Genomic DNA, 23,915 nt, shown 5'->3' on the forward strand with positions numbered 1-23,915 from the left:
GGCGGGACACCAAAGGTATCTTTTGGAGTGCATAGACTTGTGCCGTATAGACTTCCAAACGGATATCGGATTTCCGGGTTTAAAACTGGAATAATATTCTTCCTGCCCTCGGGCAGAAGCGAGAGCTGCCAAGAGGAAACAAACGGAGAAATCGAGGATACTCGCATACTAGGCGTGTCCTCCTACGGGGGGGGGGGGGGATGTCGTGCTCTTCTTTTTTTTTAACCCTGATCGTTGGCAGGGTGGGTGTGGGTAGGGATTTTACACAAAGCCGCAGCACTGCTTCATGGAAGCCAGTGGGGCGTCGTTGCAGTTATGCAACCGAGAACTGGATTTTGGCAGGAAGGCTTAAGGGGGAATTCGACGACCAAGTGTTTTGCATGGGGAATTTGGGGCTGCAAATCCAAACCACCCCGGCCTATAATCATAGCTGTCAACTTTCCCCTTTTTTTTGCGAGAAATTCCCTTATTCCAGCGCCGTTTCCAGCTGCTATCCCGTATTGTTAGATATCCCGTAGACTGTCCCCGGGACAGGTGAGGCTGCTGATCCCTTATTTTCAAATCTAAAAGTTGACAGCTATGCCTATAACTTATAATATGAACAATAGGCTACATTGCAGGGCTGTCGTAAACTGCCCCCTACGCTGCCACCTATACATAATCAAACCAACCAGCGATGTGGGAATGGGCTGCACTTGCGCCGCTGCCAAGTGTGGATTTTGTGTTTCAAAACGTTTAAAAGCTACACACGCGTTATCTTTATCGCGTGAAATAAGGCCTGAGACATAAAGGGCACGACGGACTCCTCTCTCTGGCGCTGCCTTTTGTTTGGCTGCATAATCAACGGTCTACGAAAAGGCTCGCGTTCTTCGTGGTTTCCCACGGATGGAAATAGCGTCGAAAGGAACCAGGAAGCGCCCTCTCAGCCATCGTGAGTTATCACTCTGCTTTCTAGGTAAGCGTATAGGGTGGGACAGCTGAAAGTCTATAGCGTCGACTGCATATCCACAGAAGGATATCGGGCGGGCTGTTAGGAGAAGTCCCAGATTTCATTGAATAGCTCCCCTGTCAATATCATCGGGGAGGTGCCTATTGGTCGAAATGGACGTACATCCCAATTCTGAGAAAAAGCACGCCATGTCTATTGGCTCCCTCTCCGAGCTGTCAAGTGGCGATCCGCGGGATCTCTCTTTTCCTATTGGCTACGCCCTTCGCACGGGGCGGAACGTTCCTTTCAGTGCAGGACCAGGCTGCTGCGGGAGGAAGGCGCAGCCGTTGGGAGCCCCGAAGAAAGGAGACACGGAGAAAGTGAGGAGCTCTCATTTCTCCCCTTTAGGGGCACTCTGGCCACCATGGAGGACGGCATCTATGGTAGGGACCCCTGAGACCCGGCCACGGGGAAGCTTAAAGAAGGGCGAGGCAGGCGGAAGGGAGCATTGTGAGACCGTCCAGTAACTACAATGGGAAAAGCGGGTAGGCGGGCCGAGCCATTCTGAGCGAGAAGACTAGGGGGCGGGGCCGATCCCTTACAAAGAGGGGTGGGGCTGGGCTGAACCATACCAGTGACAGGGGGAGATGTGCGGGTGGGCCATCTCATTTTATTTAAGGGGGAGACATGAAAATTGTATAGATCTGGTGACGTGAGCCATACCCGATGTACACCATTCGATTGTCAGGGCGGAGGTGTTTTTTTAAGGCTGTACCATTCTAGCGGTGGGGGGGGGAATTGGGATGTACCATTGCTGTGAGCAGCTGGGAGTACCTATTACAATGAAAGGAGGGGGCGTGTGGGTCGTACCACTTGGCTGAGTGGGGAGGTGGCGTTAACCGGCAGAGCCATTTCAGTTGGCGGAGGAGGGAAGACTAAAAAAATAAAGTTACAATAATTTAAATAATGGTCTGTACCATTTCTCTCTTGGGGAGGAGGGGTGTCTGTGTCCCGGGGCTAAGCATTCTGCGGGGGTGGAGGAATATTTGGAAAATGAGTCAGAGAGGATCTTATCTCTGGGCTGCCTTTTATTTGCAGTGCACAGGAAGGTCAAGCATCATTATTACTAAGAACAACAGATTGATTCTTTATTTTATTTCATTTTTTTGAAGTTGCCTTGTGAGCTCAGTGCTGGATGAAAGCTCAATGTGAGAACAATTAATTAATTATTAGTGCCGCCGATTAATTGCGCTCAGGAGTTTATGTAAGTGCTTCAGAACTTGTGTCACCTCAGGTTCCCCTTCAGTGCATTTCTTCCCTCACCCCCCACAGCTCATGAGAGATAAGGAACATATCCTTTTCATTAAAATGAATTCATTTTAAAATTCGAGGCACAGTTTGCAAATACAGAGGAAAAGGGGGGGGGGGGAGCTTAGTTTTCTGCATTTAAGAATAAGAACAACCCAATCTCAAAAGGCTATCTGTGGCATACACACGGCTATTCTGCAAGAGCTGCTGTGCCAAGTGTAGCTCCCTTGCTCTGAAGGTCCTCACCAAGGCCACATCCCCACCACACATTTAGAGCGCTATGATGCCACTTTAAACAATCATGGCCTCCTGCAAGGAATCTTGGGAAGTGTAGTTTGCTGAGGGTGCTGGGAGTTGTTAGGAAATCTCCCATAATCCCCTCACAAAGCAACAGTTCCCAGCAACTCATTCCCTCTTCACAGGGAACTCTGGTCATTGTCACTCAGCGAGGGGAATATGGAGATCTCTGGACAACTCTCAGCAACCCTTAACAAACTACACTTCCCAGGGTTGTTTGTGGAAAGCCGTAGCTGTTTAAAGTAGCATCACGTTGCTTTACATGTGTGGGGTGAATGTGACCCAAGTTAAGTGAGACTACTCAGGAGAGCCCATCTCCCTGGTGATGGCGCCCTGGTTGTGGGGTAGCCTCTACAGAGAAGCCCGCCTGACACCTTCCTTATGGCTTCTTCAGAACTAGATGAGGGACTTTTTATCCTCCCAGACTTTTTAAACCTGCGGTCTTGCTTTATCCCACTGCTTTCACGGTGTGTCGTACCTCAGCTTTGCTTTTAGGTCTTTCTCTGCTGGAAAGGTTTACGCTGCAGCTGTTTTTTATGATAGTTTCATTTTTATATTTGTGAGATACCCAGAGAACTACGTTATTGGGCAGCCAAAATAAATAAGTAAATGTTTCAAAGGAAGCCATCTTGGAGGAAGCAGCTCATGCAAAGCTTATTTATGTATTTAATATCCTATCTTCCCGTCAAAGGGCTTGAGGGAGCCTACCTAGTTCTCTTTCACATGCACCATTTTCACCTTTGTAGGTAGGTTAGGCTGAGAGATAGTAAGTGGCCCAAAGTCACCCAGGGAGTGACCTAGATCTCTTAGTCCTAGTGTGGCGTGTTAACTGCAACACCATGCTGTCTCATCTGAGGACAGGTAATTTTGTCACATCTGGGTATTGGGAGTGTTTGGATGATCCAGTCACACCTAACTCCGAGACCGGGAAGACTTACTAACTTCTTTCCCTGATTACCCCCAGAGGCTGATTAGGAAGGAGACAGGCCCAGAGGGGTGAATCATGCACTGGCCAGCCCCTTTTTGTGGTTTGATACTTTAGACCTACCGGCAGCAACAGGCCTTGCAACTATCTTGTGTGCAACTATCTATCCTCATATTGAAGACTGGAGGCTGAGGGAGATTCACAAGTCTATCTCTTGATTGCTACACCACATTATAAAACTGGAAGCACCATCACCCTCCACATCCAGATGTTTGCGGCCAGCAACTCAGATCACAGTTCGCTCCTCAGTCCTCACTGAATGGGGATCATTAGTAATGTGATGGGGGTGGTAATAAGTTAATTGAACGTGTGTTCTCTAGTGTACAAGCTTTGTCCGATACAGAGAAAACTCTTTGAGGTTTAGGATTATTAAATCCATACATCTCTTCCTACTGAAGTAATCCCAAAGAATTTTACAGCCAAAGTAAAAAATACAATGACAAAATTGCATCAACGTTATTTTAAAAAGATGTAACAGTAAAATATATCGTTGGTGCTGTCCGCTGCCTGGTGCTGAAACAACAAATTTGCCTGGTGCTGAAACAATAACAAGGTTGGCTCCAGGCAGGTCTCCCTGGGGGGAGCATTTCATAAATGGGGGACTGCTGCAGAAAAGGCCCATTTTCTTGTCACCATACTATAAATCTCCCCTGGAAGTGGCATGCAAAGAAGGGTCTGGGCAGGTTCAAATGGGGAAAAGCCATCCTTTGGACTGAGAATCGTATCTGGAAGGCTGCAGTCCTGTCTAGAAGTTAACTTACCAGTGAACTCACTGGCACTTCCGAGTAAGATTTATTTATGTGCTGCTTATATGTCAAAGGGGTTTCTGTAGGATTGTACAGTAGACATAGAAATGGAAATCCCACCTGCTTCAGCTTTTCCCATTCACTCTGCTTCAGGGGCAGTTCTTCCTTCTTCACTAATCCCATGAACCATCTAAAGTATTAGTTACCCCTAGCCTGCCACATGGAACCCCCTTTCTATGCCTTTTCTATTTCTTTACCATACTTAATCTGCCTCCGACCCTATACAGGCATTCTGATCCCTCCCACAATGAGGGATATGGGGGGGGGGAGGGAATACACTGGCTGTGCACCCCATCGCCCTCTGCAAGTTGGAGAGAGCAGTGGGGAACCTTTCTCAACTAGCATAGGCTCCCTGCTTGATTTATAACACTGGTCTTCCAAGCTGACTCTGTGCCCGTTGTATCCTCTGACTTGGTGCCCACCTCCATGCTGCAGCTTCCATTGCCACCAGCAGGGTGTGTGATCAAAATGGCTAGAATATTACACTTCTTCCCATCTTCTCTCCCCCTGCCCCAGTGCCTCCAGACCTGACGCCGGAGGAGAGGCTAGAGTTGGACAACATCCGCCGGCGGAAGCAGGAGCTCCTGGTGGAAATCCAGCGGCTGCGAGATGAGCTCAGCGAAGCCATGAATGAGGTGGAGGGGCTGGAAGCCAACGAGGGAAGGTGAGGGATTCCCTTCTTTTGCAGGTGGCAGCTTGCTGGTAGAGCATCTCACTTTGGTGCTAAAGGTCCCTTGCCCCCAGTGTCTTCAGATAGGGCTGGGAAAGACTCGCTGCCTGAAGCCCCGGAGAGCTGCTGCCAGTCAGTGTAGCCAGTACTGAGCAAGAGGGATCAATGGTCTGGCTGTATGAAGCAGGCTCCTGTGTACTTGGACATGGCCCTGCCTTGGCCACTGGTCAGAGATTCCTTAACAATATGTGTGGGGAACCTGTGGCACTCCAGATCCTGCAGGACTAAAACTTGCATCAACCCTGACCATCGGCAACACTGACTGAAGCTGATGGGAGTTGGAGTGCGATAACATCTGGAGGGCTGCAGTACAGAGTGTGGCCGCTTCCAGAATGTTGTTTATATCATGGTGCCAGGACAAGCCTTTCTGGCAGCAACTAACCTCATTCCTGCAGCATCTGCATTCAAGCTCAGAATGTGCTAATCCCAATACTTCCTTGCCTGCCATTCTTTGATTGCCTGGGATTTTCTTGCAACATTTAATCCATTAATCAGTTAGATTACTTCATGTTGGGGAAAACAAACTGTCAGCTGACCAAAATGATGTCCCTTAGGAATCAGGCAGCATATATTTAAGTGTGTGTGAATACAAGAGGTTTTAAAAAACTGCAGATGGCAAGCAACCATCTTAAAAGAAAGCTTTCCTCCGCTCACACGTACATCTTTGCCTCAGAAATAATTGTTTCCCCCCATATGCAAATGTGATTAAAAGCTTAGTCAATTAATCAGCCCAAACTCAGGTGATTAATGGATTAAAATGACTTTGATTAGGTTGCAGCCCTAATTGAAACCAGGAGTGGAGAAGCCTCCAGGTGTGCAGAAATACATTTACTGAGCTCCACAAACATAAATGTATCTTTATATTATATTGAAAAGGGGTTCTTATTCGTTCAAACACTAGCTTCAATAAATACTTGTTTGTGTAGGAGGTTTCTTCTCTTCTTTTCCAACAGCTGCTAGAGACCATGTTAAACTATCAGAGAAATATCCCAGAAAACCTTGGGCTACAGTGCCCTTTCTATGCAAGGTACATGATGGGGGAAATGTAGCTCCTTGTAGAGCGTCCCATAGAACCTCATGCTGACCATGCTGTGAACACATCCTGATTCCTCCCGTGTCAATGCCAGCCTCAAGTTAGAACTTCCCTTCCCTGCTTAATGAGTAACAGAGGGTAAGCAAATGAGTTCTCTGGTTCCATTTTGCCGTTTACAAGTGCTTGTGAACTTCGCCACTTTTACAAGGGCTTGTGAACTGCCAGGCAGGCAGTGTTGGAAACCAGGCACTGGCCATAATGGATCTTTGGTTGGCTGTGGCACAAGGCTGTTCTTACCACCTTATTTCATTTTTCGAGAGATGGTTCAGTGTCTGCTAGTGTGCCTGTCATGGTAAAGAGTGTCACCTCTGATAATCCATCGTTCAGAGCCAGGTTGGACGCTTAGGGGTAAGCATGTGACACAGTCCTTCTGAGACTGGCATTACCATTTTTTGGAGCGCAGGTGGGAAGTAGCATGTACATTTCCCCAGAGTTTCCATTTGCTTCTAAAGGTTTGCAGCCCCTTTGTTCTTTCAAGGGCCAAAGGACTGATGGGTGCGCTTCTTTGTCTTGTACAGTAAAACGCTTCAGAGAAACCGGAAGATGGGGATGGGCCGCAAGAAATTCAACATGGATCCCAAAAAAGTAGGTGGCTGGGGTGTGGGTGTGTGCATGCAGTGACTGTTTCTGGTATCAAATATATGCAGCACCTTCAGCCATCCACCTGGAACAGATGGAACACAGTTCCCCTCCCCCCCCCCAAGCTGTGGTAATAGTTATTGTTCTCATGCAGCAGTTGGATTCTGACATTGATCAGGCATTACAGTTGCATAGAGTCGCCTCAGGAAATGATGAGTCATAAATGGCATGTGATTGGCAGGTGGGTGGGGGCTAATCTCTCAGGAACTGCATGATAAGTGAGGGCAGGGCTAGAGTCACAAGTGGGATGGAATCCCTTCTGCCACTACCTCCACTATCTTTCTGCCACCGTCTCCCTTTCTTTCCCCCTCTCCTGGCCTTTCCTCCCTCCTCAGTGGATTGACAGGAAATGGACACTTGACAGAGGTCAGAACTGACTGCTTTTGAAATTAGGCCAAGGGGTGCTTGCTGAACTACAGCTCCCATCATCCCTGGCCACTGGCCATGCTTGCAGGGACTGATGGGAGTTGGAGTCCAACAGCATCTGGAAGGCCAACTGTTCCCACCCCTGTGAAAAGGTAACGGAAACTTATTTTCTTTTTGCTGGACGGGAGAATCGTGAATCCTGAGTTCTCTGCAATTGCCTCAGAATTGCAATTTAGTGGGTTAGGGAGCCAGTCCTCCCAGGTATTCTCTGGGAAGTATCTCTATGACTTAAATGTTTTGTTAGATTAGGGGCATGCTTGAGCTCCAGGTCCTACAGTTCTCAGCTTCTCTGTTTTGTTTTTTTGCAGGGAATCCAGTTCCTGGTGGAAAATGAACTGCTGCGCTCCACCCCCGAGGACATTGCCCGCTTCCTCTACAAAGGGGAAGGACTCAACAAGACGGCCATTGGCGACTACCTGGGCGAGCGGTGAGAAGGGTCGGGGAATGTGGGAGGAATAGCCTCAAAGAAGTGACCATTTATAACCCACCGTGGTGGTGGAGCTTTGGAGTCTCCAGGACCTGGGAAAGGATCATAGGGATGGGGTGAGAAGTAGCTTTGCCTAGCAGAGGGAGTGTAGTCAGCAGGAGAGAAACAAGGGTGTGGGCCTTGCTGAGTGAGGGGGTTCAAAGGGGAGGTCTTAACTGTAGCTCTCTCCACCTTTTATTCAGGGAGGAGTTTAATATCGCAGTACTCCACGCCTTTGTCGATTTGCATGAATTTACTGACCTCAACCTTGTGCAGGCGCTCAGGTGAGTCTGGGAATCCTCAGCCCTCCTCAGCCAGTTGAGAGCCCTGGCCTGCTGGAATAGGTCTCTCAGCCTTTTAGCTGCAGGTTCTCGCCTTCTCTCTTCCTGTGCTGGGTGGGGGGGAGGCGGGAATGGCACCGGCAAAGTGGCGTTTTCCTCAGCCAGAGATGAGCACTCTTGGCTCTTTTCCTCTGCTTCAAAAATACATCCCAGTCTTGAAGTGTAAAGGTTGCCTTCCCACAGACACACCACGTGGCCACAAGCAAAGAAGACATGGTGGGGCCCTTGTATGCTCAGGCTTTGTACACACCATACATTTAAAGCACATGACTTCCTTCAAGAATTCTTGGGGACTGTAGCTTACCCCTCACAGAGCTATGATTCCAGGCACCCTTAACAAACTACAGTTCCCAGCATTCCTTGAGGGAGAGAGAGAAACCTCCTGTGCAGTCACGTGTCCCTCCCGTTCTCCTTGAGCACAGCTTTTTTATTCCCAGTACACAGAATTCTGTCAGCTGCATGTGCATAGTTCTTGTGTAAATGTGACTATATCGGGCACCTTCATTGGAAAGCTGCTTCAAAGGCACCATAAGGAGGCTTTCAGGCATTTCTTTTCAACAATGTTTCCCTCCACACACACAAGAAAATCAGAGTAATCGAGCTAGAAAGGGGCTAGAACAGGGGTGTCAAACTCAAATTCATCTGGGGCCGCATCAGCAGTTTGGTCACCCTCAAAGGGCCGGTTGTATCTGTAGGACTATGTGTCCACTCTTTATTATCATAAATTATTGTCACTGCATTCAATTATTACTGTTTTTTCATATGTACTTACAGTACAGGAGAGAAGGGTTCAGGCAGCCGTTGGATCTGTCACATCACAGGATGGCATGCGCTCAATATAAAAACAAGTGGAGGTTTCCTGAATGCATGTAAAGTGGAGGTTTCCTGTGTAGAACGGCCGGCGCCGCTAGAGGGCAGACGTTCTCTGGCTTGTAGGCTGCCGCGCATGCGCTGAAGAGGCGGCTTTCTTGTGTTTAAAAAAAAAAAGCGAGACTAAAAGGTGAAGGCTGGCGGCCGGCGGCGGCTACACGGGCCACATGACGAGGTCTGGCGGGCCGGATTCTGCCCGCGGGCCTTGTGTTTGACACTCGTGGGCTAGAAAGTCGTCAGTTACAACACTGTCCTGGAGGTCCGTTCTGTTATATTTGCATTAACTTGCATGACCAAAATTACAAAATATTACATACAGAGAATAAGTGTTTACGGAGTAGGCATAAAAGCATAGAATTGTAGAGTTGGAAGGGTCGTCTAGTCCGACCTCCTGCAATGCAGGAATCTTTTTTGCCCGACATGGGGCTCAAACCCACAACCTTGAAATCATTCTTTTCTCTGTTCATTGTCTTCCCTCTAAACCCAACCTAGGCAATTCCTGTGGAGTTTCCGACTGCCAGGAGAAGCCCAGAAAATTGACCGTATGATGGAGGCCTTTGCCCAGCGGTATTGCCTGTGCAACCCGGGAGTCTTTCAGTCCACAGGTACTGGGTTCTCCGGAAAAGGGAATGCGACTCTTATCTGGTGCTAGGAATTGTGGGGCTCCTGTGTTCTCCGGGATGGAAAATAAATTCAGTTATGCCGATCACATTCAGGCAATCCTATCTTGGCTTAATAAGTCAAGAGAGGAATGAGTCTCCTTCATCTACCTGCCTGCTGCTGCTTTGCTCCTCTCTTTGCAAAAGCTGGGAAACAAACCAAAGCCAAACAAATCCAAACAAAGGAAACTCTGGCTGAGGGTGGAAGTAGAACCATCCGCAATTGCACTGCCTCCTCTGTGTTTTGTAGGATCAGCACAGAAATCAGTCAGATAACTGTTAGAGCTGCAGAGCAATCAGCTTTAATTGACACCACTCACAAATATTTCATAGAATTAAAGCTTTTATTACTGCAAAGTCAGAGAGTCTTGGCAGACGACTTAAAAGATTTTTCTGCCTGTGGTAGCAATTGTAACGAGATGTTCTAGATGCTGCACAGTTTTTAATTCTTATTGCTTCATTTATTTCGTATTGTATTTTATCATCTTCTATTTTGCTCAGATTGTTGAAAAGCGGTATACAAGAAATGAAGGAAGCCACAAACATACAATTAAAAATCAGTACAAATAGTTGTTTGTGCTGTTTTATTTATCTATACAGTGGTACCTCGGGTTACATACGCTTCAGGTTACATACGCTTCAGGTTACACACTCCTCTAACCCAGAAATAGTGCTTCAGGTTAAGAACTTTGCTTCAGGATGAGAACAGAAATTGTGCTCCGGCGGCACGGCAGCAGCAGGAGGCCCCATTAGCTAAAGTGGTGCTTCAGGTTAAGAACAGTTTCAAGTTAAGAACAGACCTATGGAACGAATTAAGTACTTAACCCGAGGTGCCACTGTATATTTTGCCGCTTCAACCTAAATGAGCAGGGCCTTGGTGGGGGAACAAGGCAGCCTGGCTGCTAGCCCCCCCCCCCCCAAAGCAGAATTAGCTGCACAACATGGACGTGCCGAGGCAGGTACTGAGTTATTTTCCTCTGTTCCTTCCCCTCCCTGCCGCAGATACCTGCTACGTCCTCTCCTTCGCAGTGATCATGCTCAACACCAGCCTCCACAATCCCAACGTCCGCGACAAGCCCACCGTCGAGAGGTTCATCACCATGAACCGCGGCATCAACGACGGAGGGGACCTGCCTGAGGAGCTGCTGCGGGTGAGAGGCCTGCCGGAGGGGAAGGGGAGGCCTGAAGGGGGGGTTTCAATGGGCCTGCTGCTTTGTTCTTAGGGCGTTTTTCTGGGAGAGGGGGAGGCCATCGTAGTCGTCTTCACCACTCAGGAATCCTCCGCCGGCTCGTGAGACGCTTTGACCTCCTTGATTTCAAAAAAAATGCCCTTCGTCGTGAGCACTTTTTCTACCTGGTGTTTTGTCTTCTCTGCTGTATCTTTGGTGGCCTCAGTGCTGTGCTGAAAACACACAAACACACACCCCTTTTCTCTCTGCCTTGGGAAGGGCTGTATCCTGCCTGTAACTCCTCCCCTTCCTCCCCATCCCCCCAGAATCTGTACGACAGCATCCGCAACGAGCCCTTCAAGATCCCTGAGGACGATGGGAACGACCTGACCCACACGTTCTTTAACCCTGACCGCGAGGGCTGGCTCCTCAAGCTGGGTGAGAGGTGGCCCCCACCCCACACTTCCCTTTAAATACTGTGGTCTCTTTCCTCCCCCCTTCCGTTCCCCACTGCCCTTCCCCTTGCCCTCCCCCTACCACCACCGCTACCCGCTCCCCCCGCGATCTTTGCACGTCTCTGCGCTCTCCTCTCTTCCCCCCCACCCGCCTGTTGTGTCATTTAAAGCATGACCTCTCTCTTCATCAGATCAAAGGGATCCTCCTGAAATCCACCCCAGTAGCCCTTCCCCCACCCACCAGCAAATACATCACGACCCATTTGGACCCACTGCTCATCGGATTGCAAGGATCGGGCGGAAACCAGGATCCTCCCTCCTCTTCCCTTCCCCCTCCCCAGCTCCTCATTGAGGTGGATCTCCTCTGAAGGATGATGAGAGGGGTCTGCTGGGATTTCGGAATCCCTCTAAAAGTAGGAGAAGTCAGCTACTGAAATTTCTCTTAAAGCTCCTCTCTGGCGTCTTAATATTTCGCCAGTGGCTGCAGATAAGTTTTCAAGCCAACCTGAAGCGCTTGAAAGTGGCCTTCTTAAACAAACAAAAAAACCACCACCACTATGGGATCTACAGAATGCTGAAGCCTGAATCTGGTCCCATATTCAGTGTCTGACGTTCATCTGCTCCTTAATCATAATAAGTTCCCAGAATCGAGTCAGGGGTTACTAGTGAAATTCCCACCAGAATAACTTCTGCCAGAAAACAATCGCATCTCTGTAGTCCCAAGACACATTGTTTGCTGGATCTGTTGCCTCGGGCAGCTTCCCAAGTCCTGAGCTGTATGTGGTTGAGGTGCTCCCAAAACGGTGATGCCATTGCAGAGCTTGAATTGTAGAACATGGATGTCGCTGTCCAAGCAGCCCTGTAATAGATGTGCTGCCACAAATGGGCAAGGATTTTGTTTCAGAGCAGCAGATGGGTCAGAAACGGGGTTCTTTATCTAAGGGGATGAAAGGAACTTACACCGTATCCTCACACCAAAAACAAGTAACTCAGATGGAAGACTCCAAGGCCAGGGCCTTATACGGCTCGGTGAGGCTGCACTTGGTCCTTGAGATGATTTAAGTGTCCAGAATAGGCTGCTACTGCTGTCCAGAAGCATAATGTGGCAGCTTTGCAGTGGCAAGGCATAGGAGGTGAGTTATTGGGTCCTGACTTGTGGGAGCCCCTATTCAAGACCTCCATCCGCTGTCCTCCACAGGGGGATTGGCGTGAGGGTGGCCGTGCTTGACCCTGCTCTTCTAAACTTAGAGCAGCTTCAGTGAGGGCAGACCTTCCACCTCACCCACCTCCTGTTCAGAGTAGAGGGCTACATGGAAGCCAAGTTTCAATACCACCACATCCTCCTTTCTGCCCTTGATGGGGGTGGGGGTGTCACCGGTATAATACGGTTGCCCGTTGGCTGCCCTTGGCTTAGAGGCCAGCCAATCAAGAGCAAAGAGGAGAAGTGTTAGGAGGCCGAATCAGCATGGCTTCAAGATGGAGGCATCTGAAGAAAGCAGTGTTATTTTTTGGAACCCCCTCGCTCCCCACACAAAAGTGGGCAGCATAATGTACACACCTTTTTTTAAAAAAAAAAGGAGGAGGAAGTGGACTCGGAACCTCGATCCCTGGCCTGGTTAAGATGTCAAGATCCACCACAGCTTTTCCACAGCTCCCTGCGGAGGCTGATGTTTTGGAAAACCATTCCTACAATCGCTAATGCCAACCTCATCTACACTTTTAGCAGTAGGGTTTCTTGTGACGTGCCAGAGTTTAGGGGTCTACGTTATTTAGCCAAGTGACGCCCATGACCTTACATCCACCCCAATAAAATTTTAAACCCTTCCTCCCTGTGCCTGCCCCTCCCACCCCACTCCTGATGCCCCCCAAATGCCTGTGTCTGTGTCGGAGGATTTTTGATTTGACCATGTACTTCTACCTTATGTTGATGTAACTTGTTCTCCTTTCTCTCTTTCTCTCTCCTTCTCTTCCTCTCTCTCTCTTGCTCTCTCTCTCTCTTTCTCACCCCCATTCTCTCTATCCTGACTCCCCGGTCCCCACCTCTCTTTCTCCCCTCTTTCCCCACCACTGCTGCCCTGACCCCCCTCTCTCCTCCACCGTCCCACGGCGCGGACTACATTTGTTCCACTGTCTGAATTCTGCCCCCCAACCCAGGAGGTAGGTGAGAAGAGGGGGGCATGTTTGCTTTGCCGTCGAGAGCTGGTTTACCTGGTCTCTTTGGAGGGGAGGCGGGGGGCGGGGTTGGAAATGAATTGTGCTGGGTGCTCAGGGACAGATTCAGTGGGCTAGGAATGGAAGACTAAATATGGAACTTGGGTTCCTTTGTTGACTGGAAGGGGTACACATCTTCATGCATTCATCTTCAGCCGGTCGATCAGGAGGACCCACAAATGGGTCACACCATGACCTATAGTGGGTTTCAGTAGTAGCATCCTGACAGAGAGAAAATCAGAGAGAGGGTGACCAGATGCAGCAGAGGACAGGTATACCATAACCTTTTAATACGGTGTTTCTCAAACTTGGGTCCCCGGCTGTTGATGGACTACAACGCCCATCATCCCTGGCTACTGGTCCTGCTAGCTGGGGATGGTGGAAGTTGTAGTCCAACAACAGCCGGGGACTTAAGTTTGAGAAACACCGTTAGCTGAGGATCTTAGGTAATAAATTGGAAATAAAGCTGCCAATATCATAAAGCCTTCATATAAATCTGTGCTTCCACTGTCCTTGGAAGGCTGACTGTAATTCAAGTCACTGCACCTCAGAAAGTATATTATGGTGCTGAGAAAGGGCAGCTCTAATTTTCAAGAACTATTGTGCTAATGTCCTACCTGTGGAAACAGAATGCTGGGCTATCCCAAAGACCCCGCTAGCCCAACAGCCTGGCCTGATAACAGCAGAACTCTTGTTATGTACTTACTTGTTAAAGAAGATGATTGTGTGCAACCTGCAGGCACAGAAGCAAAACACCCACAGCAAGAGCAGGAGAGGGCTGTGGCTTTCAAGCGCTGCTCAAGGGCTCCCCAGAGGCATCTGATTGGCCATGGTGGAAAAGCAGGATGCAGGGTCCCTAAGAGGGAAGGAATATCTGCAGCCCATAGCCTAACCCGTGAAGGCATGGGGAAAAGCAAGGGAAACAGAGAAATTTCGCACACACACAGTTTTTCAGAAACAAATAGGGGTGGGGAAATGGAAGGACAAATTTTCCAGGCCTTCACATCCCTAGCTGAAATACCCTCTTCGTAACTGTTAAAAGCAGAGGAGCCCTCCCCACTCTTGCATCTGGTCACCCTAGAGAGAAGCAGGAAAGTGGGAGGTGTTTATTAAAAAGAAAAGGAAGAAAACAACAGAGAGTGGGTCCCATGTTAACAGGGGTCCTGAATCTGAAAGACAGAGGACTACTATCTTAATGGGTAAGGTGAGAGGAGCAGAATGAAGGGAAGTGTGTGTTTGTTTTAGATCAAAATGGGGAGCTTAAAAGGGGGGGGGGTCCAGGATGAACTGAATTTTTCCAAAATCAGTGTCCCCCAAGGGCTGAAACATTTGCCCACTGGCATATATGAGACACCTCCAGCTAGACGTGCAGACATGCGAGCGTATTCACCTTGCCTGAAGCCAGGAATGTCTGTTGGCTTTGTGGAAGCATCTGGGAGTAAGAATTTGGGGATAAGTCTGAGCTTTGTAGAAGTAGTTGGCCTTCAAGCCTGTAGCAACCGCTTGCCTTGCATGCTGAAACTGGTGGCGGTTCCCTGGAGGTCCATATCATCAGGAGTCCTTTTACTGAATATGTGAAGTGGTGTTTATTCAGGAAAACCCAGTTCACCAGCAAAATCTGCCTCCCATAGAGCTTGAAAACACATTGGAAGCATCCTAAGCTGGCATGTCCTCTTCCAGAAGAACCTCGCCTAGAGGCAAAAATGCCTTTTTCAAATTGCAGCTCTGTTTTCTTTTTGACGGGGGTGGGAGGGGTCACCACAAGGCTAGTCCTGCCCCCCCCCAGTTGCAAAACAGCAGGACATAACTTGCTGGGAGGCTGCCTTAGAGGATGCTGAACGAGGCACAAGCCCTCCACTGGTCACTTTCATCTCAAAGTAGCCTGCTGGGATACCCAGTGCTTGCAAAGCAAAAGCCACACAAGAACGAAAGAGAAAATATATCCCACAGACTCCTATTCTACAGGAACTTCCTCCCACACTTGCAGTTGTGCTTTGTGGTTACTTTGAGTGTTTGTTGCCAGTTTCCTTCTTCCCGCCCTGGGGTGCCATTTTCAGATTCCCCTTTGTCGTTTGCCTCCCCTCGTCAGCTTTTTGTTTGTTTATTTTGTTTCCTTTTCTTTTCACACTTCTGCTGAATCTTTTTCGTTGCGTCGGCTCTGTCCGTAAGCATGGCTTCCCGCCCCCCGAGGCTCCACGGGTGGGGAAGGGTTAAGTGGCGGAAAGAAAATGCATCAATGCGAGCACAAATCCCTCCCCCCTCCCTCCTCTTTTGCTTTCAGGAGGGCGAGTGAAGACGTGGAAGAGACGCTGGTTCATCTTGACTGACAACTGCCTCTATTACTTTGAATACACAACAGTTAGTACGGTTTCTCTCCCCGCCTGCTCCCATCCCATGCTCCCACCCTTAACCAGCAACCTGGCACCCAAGAGCCCCAGCCCAGGGCAGTATCTGCCGCCCAAGAGTGCCAAACGGCCAGGGTCGGGAGGAACAGAGACCGAGGAGGGCAATGGAGGAAGCTGCCTTATACTGAATCAGACCTTGTGGTCCACCTAGTTCACTGTTGTCTACAGTGATTGGCAGGGGCTCTCCGGGGTCTCAGATAGGGGACATTCCCAGCCCTGCCCTGGAGATAACCAGGGAATGAACCTGAGGCCTTCTGCCTGCAAAGCAGATAAATGCTCTGCGGCTGAACTTTGGCCATTCCTTTGGCATGGCAGCTCCTCCAGAGTTCTTTGCTTGGGGCAGAGAGGGTAGGACACAGGGAATAGTCCTGCAAGTTCAGCCCTGTCTGGGTCAGCAGAACCAGCAACAAACACACCACCCTTCACATCCCCCCCCCCCCCAAAAAAAGCTTGGCCACAAACAAAAGAACGGGAGTGCCATCTGGCATGCCAAGACCAAGTGCTACAGTGTTGAAGAAGGTGCCAGCCCTGCTTGTTTGCAGCAGTGGCAGAGGGCTGAAGCTGGAGGAGCCCTGAGGTGTGAGCTGCACCCTTCCCCGAAGTCTTCTTGGATCAGGCCCTTGCCCTCCTCGCCATTCCCTTCCCAGCTCAGGTTTCAGACACCTTCCATTTCAGCTCCATCTCTCTCTCTTTAATCCACTGACAGGACAAGGAACCAAGAGGAATTATCCCTCTGGAGAACCTGAGCATTCGGGAAGTGGAAGACCCTCGGAAACCAGTGAGTTAGCACTGCTGTATGCCGTTTTTGCATCTTGGCTGTGGTTCTTTGATTTGATGCCCCATTAAAATCAGCATAACTACTGGGTTGCAGCATTGCAATTGTTATTCATTCCTCTTCTGTCTATTTAAAAAAAAATCCATAAGATTCCTTTAAATTTCATGCATTTAAGCTACATTAGGAATTATCCCAGGAACTGCACTAAGATATAGCCAAATACATTCCTAGAAATTCCCAACGCACTTTTTATATGACGTTCAAGTTCCAGTTATTTAAGAATCTTACATGGTTTTCATTATTATTTTTTAACTCTCTCATTAATTTAACGATGTTACCAAATAGCTGCTTTAACTTTTCCTTTGTTTGGTGGGGGAGGAACTTCCATTCCGCCTTTCTGCTGTCACAGAAAATGGTGAGGAGCTCTTAATAGTAACAGCAGCAATTTTTGAAAACACAAAATGTTAATCCCATGATGTTTTCCTGCCCACTTGCTGGTTGCGAGATCCCGTGCGGTCAGCCTCCCCACCTGCCTTCTTTCTCCTGTGTCCTGCCTAGCCCTCTTTCTGAACTTCTGGCGAGGCACGAGGGGGAGGCTGCTCACAGACACCTGCCATTCTCAGGGATTTCTTTCTCTCTCCCTTTTCTTTGTTATTAGAATTGCTTTGAGCTCTACATTCCCAACAACAAGGGCCAGCTTATCAAAGCCTGCAAGACAGAGGCAGACGGGCGTGTGGTCGAGGGGAACCACATGGTCTACCGCATTTCGGCGCCAACGCAGGAGGAGAAGGATGAATGGATCAAATCCATCAAGTGAGGATAAGGCACCATTCCATTCGGGGGGGTGGTCCTGGGAATCCTACCCCCATCAACAGCATTTTATTCCTGCATCTCTAGCCAAGGAATGGAGAACCTGTGGTCCTCTAGAGGTTGCTGGACATGCAACTACCATCACTCCTGGTCATTGGCTGTGCTGGCTGGGGCTGATGAGAGCTGAGCATCCAGAGATACCTGGAGGGGGCCATAGGTTCTGCAGCCCTTCTTAAAGCCTTAGATACCACACTCACTTCCCAGAGAATTTGACACACCTCCTTCAGATTTCTAGACCTCACTTATCCTAGGGCATCTCTCTTTAGGCTCCCCAGGCCCATCCTTAACCTCAACCTGAAATATACCTTGATCTTTTAATTCAGCCTTTTGGAGAGCCACTTTAATTTAAAAATGTATTTGGGGACCATTTTTTCTTTTTGCTATTTGTTTTTATTTATTTATTTACTCATCTCTCGCCCTTCATAAGATCTCAGGGCAGTTCACAAGATAAAAATATAAGGTAAAAGTACAAATAAATAGTTGAAACCAAAACAACCCAACAATACCCTTCCTCCCAAATAAACACATTTAAAAGGCTATAAATATTAATCAGGCCTGGTTGAAGAGGAACGTTTTCGCCGGATGCCTAAAGATATATAATGAAGGTGCCAGGCGAACCTCGCCGGTATTTATATGCTGCTGCAACCCACCTTAGATCAGGCTGCAACATAGGTCCCAAGACATTTGAATATATATCTTCCTTGTCCAGTTTTTGACTTCCCAGCTTTTTCAGGGCACATCTGGCATTGTGGACATGCTGGTTTACGAGATGCCTTTTCCCTAAGAAAGCCTGGGATATGATGCTCAGGGGTGGCAAAGCTGCTGCAGATCTTGCATTCCCAGCGAGCATAGGCAAGCTGCCTTATCCTGAACCAGACCATTGGTCTATCTAGCTCTGTATTGCCTGCACTGACTGGCAGCGGCTCTCCAGGGTTTCAGGCAGGGAGTCTCTCCCAGCCCTGTCTGAAGTTGCCAGGAATTGAACCCAACACCTTCTGCATGCGAAGCAGAGGCTCTGCCCCTGAGCTGCGGCCCTTCTGCAAGGATTCCTAGGAGCTGATGGGCAGGGAGGGAGAAGGCCATTGCAGCTGAGCAAGTTAGAACTGGTACATTTTGGGGAGACCCTGGGGCTACGAACCGAGAGCTTCTCCCAAGGCTGGCACATTCATTTAAATTTCCTTTGCTGATTTCCCCCCAGCCATTGAGATCAGGAATCGGACAAAGCTTTTAAATGATGGTTAAACTATTTTTTTCTCAGATGAAAATGAAATTAAAGCACCTCCCTCAGAAATCTGACCTGCAGCGGCATTGCAGGAAAACTTGGGGTTGATCGGATGAGAAATTAAGTAGATTTGTTAGTTTGAGAAAGGTTGTGTTAAGAGTGTAGCCGTGACACCTCTTAAGAGGGTGGGTGGTGTGACAGCTGCAGTCAGACCGTGATGCGGCTGCGAAGCTTAGGTGTGATGCATTTGCTGTTTTGGAAAAAGCAACACAGATAGTGAGTCACCCATTCTAACCCTTTCTTGGAAAACCCCCAACTTCACAGGCTCCCTTTCTCATTACACTAAAGATTTCTCAAAATGTTTCTCTTTTGCTCTGACTACAACAAACATAATTTCACCCTCTCTCTTTTTTCCCCTTCCCCCGCCCCAGCTTTCTACTCCTTTTAAGTTACGTAATAAGAGCAGTATAGAAACATTTGCTTAAGTCAGTCTCACATTACTAGCTGCAGACCACTGACCTGGAGCAGATACAGTGACTCTCTGGCCCTCCAGAAGTTGCTGAACTACTGTTCCCATCAGCCACAGCAAGTAGGGCCAGTGGCCAGGAACATCTAGAGAGTCAAAGGTTCGTCAGGCCTAGCCTAGGAATCCTGGCTCTTCCTCTGTTGAATCACAGTCCTCTCCCAAGAAGGGAATAGACCAGAAGTCTTGCATCCTAGCTGTGGCAGGGACCATTCCTACCATCAGGAGCAGGTGCGCAGTTTCCTGCTTCTTCCTGCTTTCCCCATATGTCCGGGCTGTGTTCTGATTTCCTCTTCATCCCATCTCCTACACTTCAGGCAGTCTGTGTCTCCCCCACCCCCCACCCCTCTTAAGTGTTTATCATGCTTACCTTGTCAAAGATCCATATGTTACCTGATTTTGTTCCTTATGGGCTGCATGGAATGCAAGCAAGGAGAGAGACAGGTTGCTGGCAGCAGACCAAGGTTGGGACAGTGCTTGGTTCTTTCTGAAGAACCAGACTCCACCAATCCCAGAACTCCTTGACCCATCCAAAACACGGTGTGCTGTGCCACACCAGCTGGGACAGAGCAGAGTGCCATGCAATGCCAGAGGCTTTCCCCCCAGGCACACACATCCCTCATGACCTGGCAACTCCCTGATTGGTGGCTGACCTGTCCCTATTCCTCCCTTTGCCCCTCCCAGGGCTGCTGTGAGCGTGGATCCGTTTTACGAGATGCTGGCCGCCCGCAAGAAACGGATCTCGGTGAAGCAGAAGCAGGAGCAGGCATGAAGCGGGGGTCCTCCTGCCCCTCCTCCTCCCTCCCTGCTCTCTACCTTCCTGCATCCTCTCTAGGACCTGCCGACAAACCCACCTGCGTTGAGCTCCATGAAACCAATCAGCCAATCCCCTGCCCCCTTATCCTTTGGATCGTTGGACCACCACGCAACTCTGCCAGCCTGATGGCATGCCAGCACACCCGACGCCCTCTGCCTGCCTTCCCCTAGTTCACGTCTCCAGAGCTTCCACTTGGCCTTTTGGGATTTGCCTACGGGGGCATGAACTTTGTCTGCGCCAGGGACTCTGCAAGAGTCTGAAGTGGGCCTTCCTGTTTTTGGGGGGCAGCTTCTCCCCCTCTGAGCGGTTTCTTGTCTTATGCCCCCCAGCAGACTCAGGCAGATGCCTTTGAAGCCCCCTCTGCAGCTTGACCCCACCTGGACTTAAGAGGGCGACATGCTGGGACTACATTAAGGGAAGGTTTCCCGCCTGATTGGACCTTCAGACTATACCTGTTTATGCTTCCCCAGTTTAGAGCCAGTCTACATGCTCAGAATAATAAGGAGATGGGAAAGCTCTCTCAGGACTGTACCACTTCAGAATGAAGGTGGGAAATTGCACGCTTCCCCTGGCCAACTGCATAAAAACAGCATCCTGCACACCTAAGCAAAGCATGTGCAAGAGTAAGCTAGTGTGTCTCTCTGATATGCTAGTTTTCTCTGTAGGGGGAGGTTTCTTCGGTTTTGTTTTTACCGCAGGGGAATATTCGGTCCCCTGATTTCCCCCACCTGCATTCTAGTTCTGGTACAATCCCGGGAGAGCTGTTCCACACCCATTTCCCTGAAGGTGTAGGCCACCCCTTAGAGTCTGTTGCCAAACCAGCTACACTGTGTCTCCCCGTATTCCGGCACTGAGCCTCTAGTAAGTACCAAGGGCTGTACTGCTATACCCCGTTAAGTTGGCATTTGCGAAAGGAAGTGAACATAACTGACAGCCACGAGGGGGAAGCAGGGAGCCAGACAGACCAATGCACACACTGACACAATGTCAAACACTACCCAGTTCCTCTACAGCAGGAATAGCCAGCACATTTGTGTAACTTGACAGCTCTTGACTCTTCACAGCCAGGGGACAGGGTTGGAAGAAACCTTCAGTCCCTCTTTACTGCCGTCACTGCCATTTCCAAGAAACTGAGCTGCTACTCACAAACCTTTGCAAAGGCAACTGGACCATTGTCTGCGAAATCAGTTCTGCTTTTCCCCGCTCCAAAGTCCTTCTCTGTTCAAAGACTTTGATGCTCAAAGACTACCATCAAGAAATCTGGGGCTTCCCTGTCCCAAATGTCTCCATACCTTTGAAAGAGGAATCTGATAGGGAACTTTGACTTCAGACCAGCAATCTCTGTAAGAAGGCATCTCCTGTGTTGAGACGACACAGTGGAAGTGGTTGATGCCAAAGTTCTGCCTGGAATGAACTGAAATTTGAAGCAACACCCTCTTCTCCTTCTCCTTCTCCTTCTCCTTCTCCTTCTCCTTCTCCTTCTCCTTCTCCTTCTCCTTCTCCTTCTCCTTCTCCTTCTCCTTCTCTTTCTCTCCCCCACCCCACCCCAATCCCATCCCTCCCTAAACAGTTTACTTCAAGGTTAGGACTCCTGTCTAAAACCAAAAGGCTCTTCCATAACGCAAAACAGATGAGCATTCCCTGAACACACTTTGACCTCTCGTGGCTGAAAAAATCAGGATGGTTCAATGTTGGATATTCCCCACCTTCCCCAATACCTGCTGCAGGAAGTCAAACCCAAATAAGTAGTTGATGAGGTCAGAGGCCAGGATGTGATGTTTCCATATAAATTAACCCGGAGTAAAAGAGAGTGACCTTTTGAATGTGCTGAAGATCTAGCTTCTACAGCTTCTAACCAGATAAAGCTCTAAATTATTGGGTGGGACATTGTACCTCCACGTCCCACAACTCTCTAACTAGAAATCTCGTCTTCCACCACTTAACTTGCCTCAGGCAAACCCTTGGGTATGGCAGCTGGGGTCCTGCAGGACTTATTACGGTCCTGAGGTGTGATTGCTGGAGCCACGTGAAGCGCTTTTCAACTAAAGTTTATAAACTCCTTTGCGAAGACCTGGTGAGATTTGCTGCAAAGTGCTTGTAAGCCTGCAAAGGTCTTTGACTGCAACAGGAGTGTGGCCTTGTCTTTTTCTGCTGTGAGCATTTTAAACTTCCCATTACCCGCAAGCCAGGGATGAAGTGCATTTTTTTAGGACAGCGGCCATTTTAAATCCTTGAAACATAGGTAAATCTGGTTTGAGGCATCCTGGATTTAAAAGGGATGTAGTTTGGTCTCAGTCACAGTGAGATCCACTCTTTCCGTATGGAAGAAAGGCAAAAGGATTTGAGGCAGGACAAGCAAAAGAAAACGGTTTGGTATTAATTTTCAGTTAATATGGGTATGTGAGAGGGAGAGCTATTCTGTTTGGGTGTAACTGACATGGTAAGGGCCAAGTTTAATTAGAACTTATAGAAATTATGTGTCATTGACTGTCTGAATCGGGTCACTTGATATTAAAGATGGCAAACCAGCCGTCTTTCTCTCAATTCAACTTTTCCAAATTTATGGGAAGCATATATTTACAATTATTCTGCTGAACAGGCCATTCCCCTTGCGCAATTAAATTATTTCATTGCTCCCAAAGCGCCTGGAAATGTTGATCCTAGCAGCTGTCATCAGTCACCCACTCTTCCCCGAAATCCTAGAAGCCTGTATTCTATACTACTAGAACCCAATTCTAGGAAATTCCAAGTTTACAGCCCTTTTCCTGTTAGATCTCACTGCCTTGCCATAGTCCCCTTTTAGTTCTGAGAAAAACTCCTGACTTTAAATGTGCCTGCATTGAACAGGCACATTTTTCTAAATGCAAATATCAGCAACTCTGGAGTGGGGTGCTGATAATTATCAGGATTGCAGCAGGCAGGGAGGGGGAGTTTGACACATCACCTGGCAAAAAATTGTGCCTCCCAAGCTGCTGTTTGCATTGGGATGGCAGCTCCAATTGCACATTTTAATGAGCATGACTGCAGCAAGAAAAGGAAAATATTCAATTCCTCCTCCTGCCCTACTGCGATCTTAATAATTATTCACCACGATCACCATGGCTGTTTGCATTTTTAAAAGAGTGCATATTAATTATAAATGTGCATTTAATGTCACTGATAGTTTGGCTCTGAGTCCTAGTTTTTCTCTCTGGCCATTTGTGGCTAGTTTTCTCTCCAGCATCACGTGCAAACAGCTTCTCTCTCTTCCCCACCTTCATCCCACCTCCAAATCATCTCATTTTTTGACTTTTACAAGAAGCTATTCACATGGTAGCTCTGGCAACGCCCAGAATTGGTGCAATTGAAAGATGAGGACTAGTTCTACAGCAATATCAATGGTAAAATTTTACTCTTACCACCCCTCCCATGGCAAACTTCTCATTGTGGATTTGTATACCTGTGTTGCTGGAGTGGGGGCAATATAGCAGCCCCCACCTGTTCCAGAACAAGAAAGAAAGAAAAGTGGGCATTTTTTCTTGTTTTTAAATCCATTTCCTTTTATGATGATGATGTCTCTTTTTTAAAAAAGAAAAAAACATGTTAATTATTATTTAAATTTTAATGTATGCATCGTTGGATGATATGTAAACACTGCAGACTTGTCTATGTGTTGCAGGAGTCTTTATTATTAGTATTAACTGAACCTGAAAGAGCCAAGATGGAGCAATTGCACACAGTTGGGGGGAAACTGAATCATTTTTCCCAATTTGGGGAATGGTGAGTACAGCTAAATGTGGGCAGGACTGGGGGACCTGTGGCCCCACAGGATATCATTGGGTTTCACCTCTCGTCAGCCTCTGCCAGCATTGCCAATGGTCTGGAGATGATGGGGGTTGGAAGTCCAGCAACATCATGGTTTACCACCCTTGAATCAAAGG

General features: G+C 48.4%; 1 protein-coding gene and 1 long non-coding RNA gene across 3 annotated transcripts; one reads left to right on the forward strand and one right to left on the reverse strand.

The window, feature by feature from the left end:
• Positions 1–855: 855 nt before the first annotated feature.
• CYTH2 (cytohesin 2) lies at positions 856–20,083 on the forward strand. 2 transcript variants are annotated; one of them, XM_080978863.1, is made up of 12 exons: positions 856–1,308; positions 4,841–4,988; positions 6,666–6,732; positions 7,521–7,639; positions 7,882–7,962; positions 9,382–9,494; positions 10,551–10,699; positions 11,044–11,156; positions 15,663–15,741; positions 16,495–16,566; positions 17,222–17,376; positions 19,863–20,083. In XM_080978863.1, coding segments are annotated over exons 1-12 (1,185 nt in total). In that variant the 5' UTR covers positions 856–1,307; the 3' UTR covers positions 19,951–20,083. The 2 variants fall into 2 exon arrangements, with proteins under 2 accessions (XP_080834989.1, XP_080834988.1); XM_080978862.1 differs by having other exon boundaries at positions 858–1,371; positions 11,044–11,155; positions 15,665–15,741.
• A 1,188-nt stretch (positions 20,084–21,271) lies between these two features.
• Positions 21,272–23,908, reverse strand: LOC308461742. Its single transcript, XR_013978964.1, has 2 exons — positions 21,536–23,908; positions 21,272–21,458 (listed from the first exon to the last, which is right to left on the reverse strand). It is a non-coding gene; the product is annotated as an uncharacterized lncRNA (long non-coding RNA).
• Between the last annotated feature and the right edge of the window lie 7 nt (positions 23,909–23,915).

Source organism: Podarcis pityusensis (genome assembly GCF_964106645.2).
Source record: "Podarcis pityusensis genome assembly, chromosome: 13".
Classification (NCBI taxonomy): domain Eukaryota; kingdom Metazoa; phylum Chordata; class Lepidosauria; order Squamata; family Lacertidae; genus Podarcis; species Podarcis pityusensis.